The sequence below is a fragment of the Thermomyces dupontii genome (genome assembly GCF_041956625.1).
Source record: "Thermomyces dupontii strain NRRL 2155 unplaced genomic scaffold VTN31scaffold_5, whole genome shotgun sequence".
Taxonomy (NCBI): Eukaryota; Fungi; Ascomycota; class Eurotiomycetes; order Eurotiales; family Trichocomaceae; genus Thermomyces; species Thermomyces dupontii.
The window spans coordinates 1552338-1564301 of record NW_027192311.1 but is presented as its reverse complement, the minus strand read 5'-3'; the positions used below and the strand labels follow the sequence as shown (position 1 = coordinate 1564301).

The 11964-nt window shown below is 51.7% G+C and overlaps 5 protein-coding genes across 5 annotated transcripts; 1 reads left to right on the top strand and 4 right to left on the bottom strand.

Moving 5' to 3' along the window:
* Positions 1-1209: 1209 nt before the first annotated feature.
* On the bottom strand, positions 1210-2394 carry VTN31DRAFT_5848 (uncharacterized protein; the record flags this gene model as incomplete). The annotated part of the gene is made up of 1 exon (XM_069406392.1): positions 1210-2394. The coding sequence occupies one exon, from the start codon at positions 2392-2394 to the stop codon at positions 1210-1212; it is 1185 nt and encodes a 394-aa protein (XP_069260005.1).
* Positions 2395-3722: 1328 nt separating this feature from the next.
* On the bottom strand, positions 3723-4439 carry VTN31DRAFT_5847 (uncharacterized protein; the record flags this gene model as incomplete). The annotated part of the gene is made up of 1 exon (XM_069406391.1): positions 3723-4439. One exon carries the CDS (start codon positions 4437-4439, stop codon positions 3723-3725), a length of 717 nt encoding a protein of 238 aa, XP_069260004.1.
* Positions 4440-5001: 562 nt separating this feature from the next.
* Positions 5002-5989, bottom strand: VTN31DRAFT_5846 (uncharacterized protein; the record flags this gene model as incomplete). The annotated part of the gene is made up of 5 exons (XM_069406390.1): positions 5002-5513; positions 5584-5652; positions 5720-5776; positions 5844-5888; positions 5941-5989. The coding sequence occupies 5 exons, from the start codon at positions 5987-5989 to the stop codon at positions 5002-5004; spliced, it is 732 nt and encodes a 243-aa protein (XP_069260003.1).
* A 2117-nt stretch (positions 5990-8106) lies between these two features.
* Positions 8107-8760, top strand: VTN31DRAFT_5845 (uncharacterized protein; the record flags this gene model as incomplete). The annotated part of the gene is made up of 1 exon (XM_069406389.1): positions 8107-8760. The coding sequence occupies one exon, from the start codon at positions 8107-8109 to the stop codon at positions 8758-8760; it is 654 nt and encodes a 217-aa protein (XP_069260002.1).
* Positions 8761-10196: 1436 nt separating this feature from the next.
* On the bottom strand, positions 10197-11019 carry VTN31DRAFT_5844 (uncharacterized protein; the record flags this gene model as incomplete). The annotated part of the gene is made up of 3 exons (XM_069406388.1): positions 10197-10660; positions 10720-10909; positions 10963-11019. The coding sequence occupies 3 exons, from the start codon at positions 11017-11019 to the stop codon at positions 10197-10199; spliced, it is 711 nt and encodes a 236-aa protein (XP_069260001.1).
* Between the last annotated feature and the right edge of the window lie 945 nt (positions 11020-11964).

The window sequence follows — 11964 nt, the reverse complement described above, 5'->3', positions numbered from 1 at the left end:
GGCGCCAATTAGTGCCTTTTATCTGCTCTGAACCCGGTTCCAGGCTTGAAAAGACCTCTGATCCATGATCCATTCTGCCCTCCCGAGTTCTCCAAGCTGCGCTAACGATTCAGCTGCCTCTGAACTATCCAACTACCTCTCTTGTGTTTCGTTTGTCTAGACGATGTACATAAATCAAGGTTACTCCCACCCACATAGGATGCAAGTAGACTCAAAGAAATCGACACCAATGTTACTGTCGGCATTGTCGGCATCTAGATATTTCCTCTGATACTTGTGACATGCTGCATAGCCTGCCATAATTCAACACTTTGTAGACTTCTTCCGTAGCGAGTACTAAGCTCTATCATTAGACCAGTTTATATTTGGACGTTCCATACCCTCTCAATGCCTCGACGCCCCGAGCAGAAGTCGCAGACTTGACCGCTGAGTTTGGGATTCGTTCCTCTTTGAGAATCCAGGCCCTCTCATCGACCCTTGGTTTATCCTTACTTTCCCTATAGGAGCTGCGCGGCATCCTAGCCTGCCCATTGTCTCCCTCCTAGCTCTTTGACGCCTTCCTGAACTAGGTCCGTAAAATTAGACCTCTCCGGAGTTGCGTAGGTATCAGTGTCTCTCAACTCGACCCCAGACTCAATCCCTTAGTGGCAGCGAGCACCTTATGCAGTACTTAGAATGCTAGATACGGACCTGGTGCTATTGACTTAGTACCTGTACTTACAGGAATGACAGCGGCTACGTCTCTCCAACGGTGACCAAAGTTGCGACCGATAAAGGAGCCACTCTATAACAATCAATGATATGCAGCAAGATGAAGTCCAGACTCGATGCTCCGTAGCAGACATGTGACAGAAGATCGGAAATATCGCAATGTGCTCAAGAACTGAACATAAAACCCTGTCCAAAGGTTCAGTTCCATGAGATGGACATTCTCTGTCAATGAGCAACACCTACAGGCTCGAGACACTACGTGAAGATTTCTTTAGATTCCGGCTCCTGGAATATTTGCAGTTGATCCGGACCATGACTCCATTTACTCTAACCGAGATTATATTTACTGACCCTCGTTCCTTTTACTGAGGCTCCGAGCTGATTTATTTACTTCAATTAGGCCTACTTGTTGGGGTTCTGAACCGGATAGAAACAAATGCAATCATATGCTCCTTAATGTAAGTCCGAATCCCAAAAATACTGCCATTTCTTGGACCCTCACGCCGGCGATTGTTCTTCTGGCCCTCCCTTCTCAACTCCTCGCAGTTTGAAACGCGTTGTACTAGACGGCGATGCCTTTCGCTTCCGAAAGTGCACGAAAGTTGCCCGATCAAAGTCAATCGCCATCACCACTTGCCGCTCAGAGCTCCAGGCGAGATTGGCATCACGGATGTCGTCGTGTATGACTCCAAACGAATCAAGCGCCTGCAGAGTCTTTTTCCGCTCTGCAGAGATGTCGACTTTGTCGGGCCAGCTCCTTGCCCCGACACTCTCTCCGGCCCACGACATGAGCATCATCTGCGTGACACGAGCCAGGCTGACGAGAGGGTACGGCCGCTGCAGGGTAATGGTACCCAGATAGACGGGGATCCTTGTTCCCTGGAGCGAAGCAAGCCGAGCATAGACGCGAGACTCATGCTCCAGCAGAGGCTCATCCACCGACTGCACACCTTTGGCCACAAACGTGTAGCCATACCCGGTCAAAGTGATCTTGAAAAGCACGCCGGTGGCTCCGTAATAACCCCATCGATCCATGCAGATGTAGCTTTCATCGAGATTCCGCGCAAGCTGCTTCCGAGTGAGTCTGCTGAGATCTTCTCGGGTCAGCAGATGCTTCGTCGTGGGCGTTCCTCTGCGATGTTTCACGGTGTTTGGACAGCCCGGATCCAGCGGCTGGCCGCGGACAAGGCCGACAAGGCATGCCTGCGTGCAATACTCCAGCTCTTCCTGAGGCGCACTCCGCTTTCGGGGAGACCGGCATCGCTGGCCACCTTCCGTCTGAGACGACCAATTCGGGGTCCCTGAGTGTCGAGATGACGGCGGAACATAGTCCGTATCGGTTGGATCGTCCGGCTCACCACTCTCCTCACCGGTATCCCCCCCGTGCATTCTTAACCGGCCCGGCTCATCGGGTTCAACAAAATCGGAAGGAAAAAAAGGCCATTTGTAGAGGGACATTTCCGCGTTGCTGATCCACTCCGCGGACATCCTTTCCGACCACAGAGCGAGCATGGCCAAGGTTGCCAGCTGAACGATCGGCGACTGTCGGGCCTCGAAATCACGAATGGATGTTACTGGCGTATGGTGGAAGAACAACCTCGAAGCGGCCGACTCCTCGATCTTCAAAAGGATCAACGAGTGCCCCGAAGAAACATACCCGTACAAAAAGCCGCTTCGGATCATGTAGTCAAACGTCTGGGAGAGAACCTGCGTCACGATCTCGTCATTCTTCTTCTCCTTGGAGTTGACTGTCTTCGATTGTCTGCGCTTGAGCACTCGGAAGAACAGATCCCTGGGTGGGGAGGCGAGCACTTGCGCGACCGCTTCCGCGCGCAATTTATGGACCGAGTTGTACTCTCCCACCAGGACTGGTCGAACCTCGTTGTTCCCCGATTTATACACGCCCCATCGATATGGAATCGGCTGTGCGCTTCTGCCATCTGATGACTTCGAGTGCCTGCTTTCGTCCCCGGCACTCACATCGTCCTTCTGGTTCAAACTGTCTGCTGTTGTTCTGGAATTCTATTCAAACAGGATTCCCCGTCTGTTCCAGGTACGTGTTGATCACTACTTGAGACGGCAACTCGAGGGCGATTCCCACATAGCTCCGAACACCTTGTTCGACTCGCTGAGACTGTTGTGGCAGTGCTCTCCTGTTCCCCAAGACTTCGGCTTGTGAAGGAAAGAGACGCTTGCTGGACAACGCAACCACGAGTAGGTTGCTGATGCGATCACGTTCATCCTCAAAGTCATCCCAATGGCAAAGCTCCTGTGGATACCATTTGCCTTCAACTCTGGTGAGTGTTTGTTTCGGATTCTTTCTTTGAGGGAGGGCGTCCAACAGTCAGGGTGGGAATGAGGTCGTTCTCAACGAGCTGCAGATAACGATCCAGGGACGTTAACGTTGCGGTCGCTTCGTATTTGTCAGCTCGCTCTTTTTCTGCCAGTCTGGCTGCTTCCGCTCGTTCTGCTCGCTCTTCCGCTGCCTGTCGTTGCTGCCTTTCCGCCAGTCTGGCTGCTTCCAAATCCTGTATCTTCCGGTTTGCCTCGGCCAACTCTTGCTTCAACTTATAGTAAGTACTCTTCGGGATCCATGTTTCAGAGCACGGCAATTTGTCCGACGGTGTCCTCGTGCCTCGTGCCTGTTGCCAACCCAGTGCAAAGGGAGTACCTAAGAAAGTAAGTAACTATCAGCAGAGTGGTGTGTTCCTCGGAGTTGCTCCAGATTACCTCGGAGCTGGCTCAGCTATACGGAGTATGTCAAGTACTCAGCCGGCTCCATCTCCAGCATATATAGAGCTCCGAGTTCCATGTAGAAAGGAGATCAGGCCTAGCTAGTGTCCTCATTCAGTCCATTCCTCTCTAGCCTTCCTCCCAGTTCCTAGCCGTCCGACAGATTTAGATTTCCCTTCAGCTTTTTTCCTTTTTTTTTAAAGAAAAGTTGTGTACTTGTCCATATTTAACCTTCTTCCAAGCCTACTATACAATTACAAGCCCTCTTGCATAAGCCACTAGTCACACGAGTCGGACAGAGCGTCATTCTCCACCGAAGACGCGTGGTCAACGACCATCGACTCCGACGTCGCCTTACAGACATCACACAAAAGCTCCCTGAGGGAGTTGAGGCATCCCCCGTCTCGCTCATAACAACCCAGATAAGAGTCTAGCACCTGCCGTCGACACTTTTCTCCTCGCACATACCGCTTCATTGCTTGAATTCCCCGCATCAATTCCGGATCCCACGTGTCCCATTCCCGTGGTCGAGAACCCGGAGGCGCGATGATCACAGCTTCACTGGGTTGTCCATCACGGCCAGCGCGTGCACTTTCCTGGACGTAGTGGTGAAGAGACGTCGGAATATCCAAGTGGATTACGCATCGGACTGCAGCGACCTTTAGACAGACAGCCAAATCGGGTGTGGCAACGATTATTGCACCGCCTCCTGCCTGTGTAAAATCTTCCAGGACTTGATCCTTTCGCGGCTTGCTCATCGCATCGTTGAAGGAGTGGCAACCAAGAATCTTAGCCAACACCTCTGCCCTTCTCGCGTCATTGGTAAAGACGATGATTTTGCCCCCTGTCACAGACCAACGTTCCTGTCGGTCGCGCACGAAGAGAGCCGCGGCCTCGTTCGTCCCGTCAACGGGCTCCACGCGGTATTCCATGTTGGCCCGCGTTATGGGTCGATTGTGACACTCTCCAACCATCCCTCGTGCTGATTTCAGCATCTTCAAGCTGTGTTGGCGAGCATCTATTAGCCACTTCAAGGGCGTCAGCTCATTTGTGGATAGAAATCGTGTTACCGATTCCCTGAGCCGACCCAAGAGCACACCATCCTTTCCCGGACCGTCCAATGCATGCAGAGCCACCAGCATGCGCGCAATTTGGATCATAGAGGACAACACTCGAGTAAATGACCGGGGTGTCTCCCACCACCGTCGTCACGCATTCCCAAAATAGCCAATCCATTGATAACTGCGTTTTGGAACTCCTCCCCGCCGCCTCTGTCCAGGCGGTGGTCCAACAACGTAATGCACCATTTCAAAATCGACCTGACCGCCGCATCCAAGGTCCGGACAAGTTCCCCATTGCCCTCGTCGATCAGCTCCTCAGTGTCTATAATAGTGAGCAACTTAGTGTCCATCGCCTCCTCTTGCGTTGCAGTCATGGTGAAGTGCGTGCGTCCCTGCTGTTGACTTCGTAAGATATAGCAAATCACCCGTTTCCATGCGTCCGTTTCTGGCTTGATCCAAGAGTTAAATGGCTTGCTAGGCATCACGGTCACGTCTATCAGGTCCAACTCGAAACCATGTTCACATGCATGATCATGTTTCGAGCTTCCTCAACGATGAAGTCAAATCGCCTGCAAATCTCATTCAAAAGCTGTTCTGTCTCAGGATCTGCATGATCTAGCATTGCCTTCAGTTCCCTCCGATTCTCGCCCATCAAATACTTTGCCCACCCCATACCCTCAAGCCATGGATCGCTCCCTTTTTCATCGTTCTGTTCAGAGAGGTTATTCTCCGGAATCTCGGCCTCTGTCTTCCCGTACAAGTCATCGATTTGGTCTCTGTCTTCGTGCCAATCCTCGTCAGCGGCGGGCGCGGGAGCAGGCGGGGAGCCCTCTCCGTCAACGATGACGGCAGAGCGATAAGAATCTGATCCACGCCTGACGAACTTCTGACTCAGGACAGTCTTCAGCTGAGTCGCATCGGCGGTCCGGTCTGATGCATCCATACTCGGCGGGCGCCCGGAGATATTGTTTACCACATTTTCACTGCGAGAATGTGTCTGAATAGCGTCTTGACACGGTCAGCAAGGCAATCCAGTATCAGCAAAAGATCATTGGCGTCAAGGATGGCTTGCTCATACCTGCAATCTCGTCCAATCCACCCAGTACCGGTCCAGCCGATTCAGCAGATGGTTTGTCATCCTTGCAAACTTGACAAGGTTAGCAAGGGGCTCAATACGGCAAATAGGATCAGGACCTCAGGTTGTTTCTGCATACCTTCCATCTCGGATTCATGGGGGCCCGGTCCAGCAGGTAGCATCGAATCATCCACAGCTGGACACGGTTAGCAGGGGAGTCCAATACTTCCGGAAAATTGTTGTCGCAGATGGATCTTTCATACCATCCGTTTCACCGGAAGGGTCAGGGGCAGACATCCAATCCCTATCTTCGCAAGGTTAGCAAAGCGGCGCGAGACACTGAAATGGCCATAAGCGTACCCTTGGTTTCAGAATGGCGATCCATCCGGTCACGAACAGATGATGACATGCTTCAGCAGTGTCAGGGACGGTCGTCGCTGCAGCTTCCGGCGACTCCGCAGTAGCTTCGTGCGTAGCCGCTGAAGAAACTTCGGCTTGGGCATTCCTTAAGGCGGCTTTCCTCTTCTCCCTCCGCTCGCTCGGTACAGCTCTCTGTGTATCCTCACACTCAGTGGTCCCAGGGGTGGTCGTCGCGGCAGGAGTTTCGTGCGTAACCGCTAAAGGAACCTCGGCTTGGGCATTGCTTAAGGCGGCTTTCAGCCTCTCCCTCCGCTCCTTACGTAGGCGTCTCTGTGTAGCCAGACACTCCCTCGTTGGAGGGGTGGTTTCTTCGCCTTGGCCATTCCTTATGGCCGCCTTCTTCCTTTCCCTCCGCAACCTACGAAGAACTTTCTGTGCTTCCTTATACTCCTCATAAGTCCTGTATTTGCGTGGTCGTCCAAGTCGACGTTCACCATTGCGTATACCGTTTGTTTTTTTCCTGCGTCTTCGTCCTGCCACTGGAGGCATTTTTGGCTCGCAGTGTATAGCGACTCAAGCAGTAGATAGGAACTTGGAGCTCTAGAGGAGAGATGGGAGATCCAGGTAACCTGAGCGAAAGGGGAGTTAAATGTGCTGGGTGTGGAAAGACTGAAGAAGAGACCAACGGCGGATGACAAGATGGAATAGCACGGACCTGTTGAGGGACTACTACTAGGTATTGGATCGGTATATTGATCACGTAGCACCTACGTCTTTAAGTATTAGGGACATCGATCGCAGCAGTCAACCCAAAGATTAGTAGAGTTACAATCACTGCAACACATACTAACTACTACCTAAAGGTTCGAATGTCTTCAAAGCTGTAAACGCGTCTAGAGCCCACGGTAGCACGGGAGTAAGTCGAGGTAAGACAGAAAGCTTTTGGATTGCGATGATGTACTGGACAGCTTGGCGCTAAGCAGCGAGTTTCCATCAATCAGCAAGACAGAAAATCAGGATTGCGGCGAAAGAGAAAGGATGGGGAACACTCCCTGTACGGAGTACATGAAGCTTGACAGGATCTCAGGCAGTTATCGACAAACTGGAAATTTAAAAGGCCATTTGTAGAGGGACATTTCCGCGTTGCTGATCCACTCCGCGGACATCCTTTCCGACCACAGAGCGAGCATGGCCAAGGTTGCCAGCTGAACGATCGGCGACTGTCGGGCCTCGAAATCACGAATGGATGTTACTGGCGTATGGTGGAAGAACAACCTCGAAGCGGCCGACTCCTCGATCTTCAAAAGGATCAACGAGTGCCCCGAAGAAACATACCCTTGATCATCTCCAGCAATTGGCGGAGCAGGCTTTTGGCCTTGTCGCCGATAAGGCCGCTAACGAAGTTGTTTTTTCACGGGCCTTGAAGATCAGCATGCTTGATTTTGATCTCAAGGCAAAGAAACTCAAATTCGAACAAGAAACGTTTGAATGCGGTGTTTGTCTGGAGCCGAAGAAAGGGGTGAATTGCCATCGAATGCTGCAATGTTCGCATGTCTTTTGCAGGCCGTGTCTCCAAGACTTCTACAACACTTGCATTACCGAAGGAGACGTTGACAGCGTCAGGTGCATGGCGCCGGACTGCGGCAAGCAAACTGCAGAAAATAACGATGAGACCAGGCAGGGCAGGCCCCGGAAGAAGCGTGATCGAACGATCAGTCCGACTGAATTGTTGCAAATTCCTCTGGAGCGAGAAACAGTCCAACGATATGTTTTCCTGAAGCGGAAGAAGAAGCTTGAGTCCAATAAAAACACTATCTATTGTCCACGAAAATGGTGCCAAGGTGTAGCGCACTCTAAACGGCGACCAAAGCCTGACCAGTTCGTGATCACGGATGACTTTGATGATGACTCGGACGAAGATGATATCATGGCATTTGACCCCATGGGTCCGGAAAGCCAGCTGCCGCCAGTGGCCAAACGGGTCGTGATTTGTGAAGACTGCGGCTACGCTTTTTGCTGCGTCTGCAAAAGGGTTGGCACGGGGAACTTGTTCGATGCTCACCTCGGCGCGAAGCCGAACTCAGCGCGGAGGAAAAAGCGACGGAAGAATACATGCGGTTGTACACTACAAAGTGCCCAACGTGCGCCACGCCGTGCCAGAAACGGATGGGCTGCAACCACATGATATGCTTCCAGTGCTCGACGCATTTCTGCTACCTCTGCTCAAGCTGGTTGGAGGAGGACAACCCATATCGTCATTTCAACACGACCGACAGCAGCTGCTACAACCGTCTCTGGGACCTGGAAGGCGGGGATGGAATTGACCCGGAGGGCGCGGAAGAACTGCACCGCTTCCCAGCGTTTATCGAAGACTTGGAGATAGAAAGTGAGTCGGACAGTGATAATGACCGGGGGCAACCAGATTGGGTCTCGGATTCAGACACCAGCAGCGACGATGACGACAATGAGAATGGCGGATTTCAACAAGGTCGACACCCACCTCCTCCCGCCCCGGCACCTCCACGAAACCACGCCCGCGGCAACGCCGATGGGGGTCTTCCGAATCGCAACCACCGGAACCAGGACCACCACCTCCACGCAGCCGTGGCCGAACAACAGGCCCAGGCCCTTGCCATCGCGCAGCTTCGCAACCAACGCGCCGCGGCTGCTGGCCCCCGTCAAGGCCCCCGTCGTCCGGTCGGTGGTCTTCGACCAGCAGCACATCGGCACAATGCGCAGCCATTTCCGGGTCTGCAGCGGTTCTTGGAGCTTGCGGAGAATGATCGGGAAGATGAATGGGATAGTGATGAACTAGAATAAACATCGAGAGCGTGATTGAATTTCTGGATCGTTCGCATTGTCGGTGTCATGAGTTGGCTACATATTGACTCCTTTTTGTGATTAGGTATGGTCTTCTTCTTGAATGTGCATTTTATTTATGCCTGTCCGATCATCACTTCCCAGTGTAAATATATCAAGCAAATGGATCAATCTGGCGAAGAACATGATGCAGTGCACGTCGACAAGTGATAGATTCAGATATTAAGTACCTATTCCATTCATGTAGTAGATTCCTAAACACAACAAACTCCGCAATCAATGGGGTATATGTACGACAAATCCTAACCGACCACTCCCGCCAAACCTTTGCAAAAAAAAAAAAAAAAAAAAAAAAAGGAAAACAAGACAAACGATCGACAATGAGCGTGTGGATCAATGCTGTAGAGAACTCCAGACACAAAACAACTGCCCCGGTATGAATGGAGACCTTGAACTCTCAGCCAACAAAATGAACAAGAAAAAAAAAAGGATCAAAAGGAAGGCGTGGCCGTATGTGTATATGAAAGTGACCGCAATGTCGATGGTGAAAGGGCAATGTGCGGATTGAAAGAAGGATGGGAAGGAGGGCAAGAAAGAAGAGGTGTCAGGCACAGTCATTCTGAAGCTTCAGGCCTAACTCCTAGGCCCTTGAGGATCACGCGCCGGTTGGAACCAACAGTTCCAATGTCACTGACGCTGCGCACACTCAGTCGCGAGGAGGTTTGCAGTTCCCTATCCAGTCGCGGCTCGGCGTGTCGGTGCGGGGGCTTGGCTGCCGACGATGACGATGACCGTCGCGCCTGGTCGATGACGTCTTCCACCCATGCCTCACTCTCTGGGGTTATGGAAACGCGTCGGGATCGGGGCGTGGGTCCGGCAAGCCCCAATGGCTGCGAATGCATTTGCGGCAGCCTTGCCGAAGCTGGAGGAGGTGGGTATGGACTTGTACTGTCGCCGAGCGCAGAGGACACGCTGATGGAAAAGATGGAGGATATCGACGCGCGGCGTTCCGAACGATGGGCCCGCGGTGACGCGTCATCGCCCGCAACAGACGAGTCATCGGCAGTATGAAGTGACAGCTCCGTTGGCTTCGACGACCGAGTCTTGCGGACAGACAATGAAGAACCCGAGTTGCAATCAACTGGCTTATTGATGATTCTTATCACGCTAGTATGGTTTCGGTTAGGCTGATGTAGTTTCTCATGATCACGTGAATTTTCATAAATTTAGTTAAGAGGAATAAGCACACTTATCGCTTTCATCTGTCTTGGACGTTCCAACTCATTCCCGTCTACGACACCTGAGGACAGACGGCTACCTGACAAAAACTTGCACAGACGTGCTAACCGAAAGAACGGGAAGTACAATCAAAATGACTTGAATCTTTTCGTTATGCCTATGTACACGAAGACTCCAGAATCGACTGATGACGAACGTCATTGAACTTTGCGCAGATTATCTTTATCCTCTCGTTGATTCAGCTTCTGCAAATGCTCCCAGCGTTGCCAGCCTGCCTCAGAAAAGTCTTCCCTCACCACCAAATCACGCACCCGCAAAGCCCGCGAGATTCGCTGGTCAAGACCCCATTGAATCCATCCATGGTTTCGAAGGGCCGAAGTGACCGAAAACCAAAACAAAGCGAACAGAGCTCCGAACGCGCAACCAAACAACACCTGTTTTTGAGTGTGATAGTTGAGATACAACCGGCTTGCTGACACTGCGCTGGCACCGAGACAGGCCAAAATGGAGATGCCGACGCGTTGCAAGAAAGTAAACGAATGCTGTGATGTCGCCGTGGTGGGTGAGTGGCGGATAAGGAGAAATAGCGATAAGTACACCGAAAAGTAGGCCACGAATTGCGCGTGGGACGATGGCATTCCGTAACCTTTGCCATGCATGTCTGCGAATTATCGTTTTGTCAGCGAAGACCAAGATCTTAACCGTCTAGCCAGAACCCACATTTGGGCCTCTCCTCCCGAATCCACCTCTTTAGCCCGAAGTTAAGAGTTTCACAGGCCATCTGCCCGACAAACATGAGAAAGACCTCAATCTCCCTTGTGGCCCAAATGAGGGTAACGTAGATGACGCAGAGCGCTTGAGGAGCCAGCGCTAAGAATGCGGAGATATACGAGATAGGATCATTGGGATTCTAGATGGTCCGCGGTCAGTCTTGCTCGTCAATCATCGGCGAGAATGGCTTACATAGTGCACATGAGTAAGAGAAAAATAGGCCAACGGTGTTGGCTCCGGAGAAGCCATGGTGGTAATTGTTCCAGTTCAGCTAGTTAGAGAAGTCGTGATTTCATACCTACTCCCATTGGGTCAGAAACGCCGAGCTTGCGACAGCAGTGATCTGGTTGAAGGGTACTCTGCTGTACGAAGACCAGGAGACTACAGAGGGAAATCCTTCATGACGATGGACTTCCTATCTAAAATCTCAAGGATTATTGCTCTGGTAAATCCGTGGAGCTCCAGACAGACGCTTTGGCCAGCAAAGTGGCTAACCTACTCACGTGATCTTGACCGACCCACCTATTTTCTGCCTCAGGCATCAACATGGAGGGGTAGATAGTGATTAGTAAGCGCAAATCAGCATCTGATTTGAAATTAGGGTTAGATGCTCCGCCCGAGCCCAATAGGTCTCAATTGCTGCCCATCGCACGGCTTCCCAGCTGTTCAGGCCGCCTTTCCACTCTCCCTTGTTTTTGGATTCTCTTGTTGGATTGCAGTCCTGCCGGCGGCTGTTCCTTTCTTTTTGTAGGCAGCATCAAAGTCGAATCATGCAACCTCGTTGTTCAAGAACCCCCGCTGAAGTTTCGCCGGATTCCGGAATCGCATTGATAGGAGCAGAGGACTTGAAAAAAGGATACTATTCCGACACGCACGACTCGAACAAGCCGCAGTTCTGCGTATCCCGACGTCTGCCGTCCTCGGGGTGGCGTCCTCGTTATCTCAGCGGTATGAGCTAATTGCGATTCCTTGGATATTTGTCATGTTGCCACACCAGGGTAGACAATCTCATTGCTTGTCTGATCAGTTCGTCTAGCACGACAAGGTTCAGGATTCGATGTTCAGCAAGATCACCCAATGCGAGTGGTGCCATTGAGGCTTTCCGCGACGCTGGCCGAGACGAGATGATAATGTTGTTTCTAGACATTTCACGCCACAACACCTTGAGCTTGAGATTGACGCGTCTATACCACG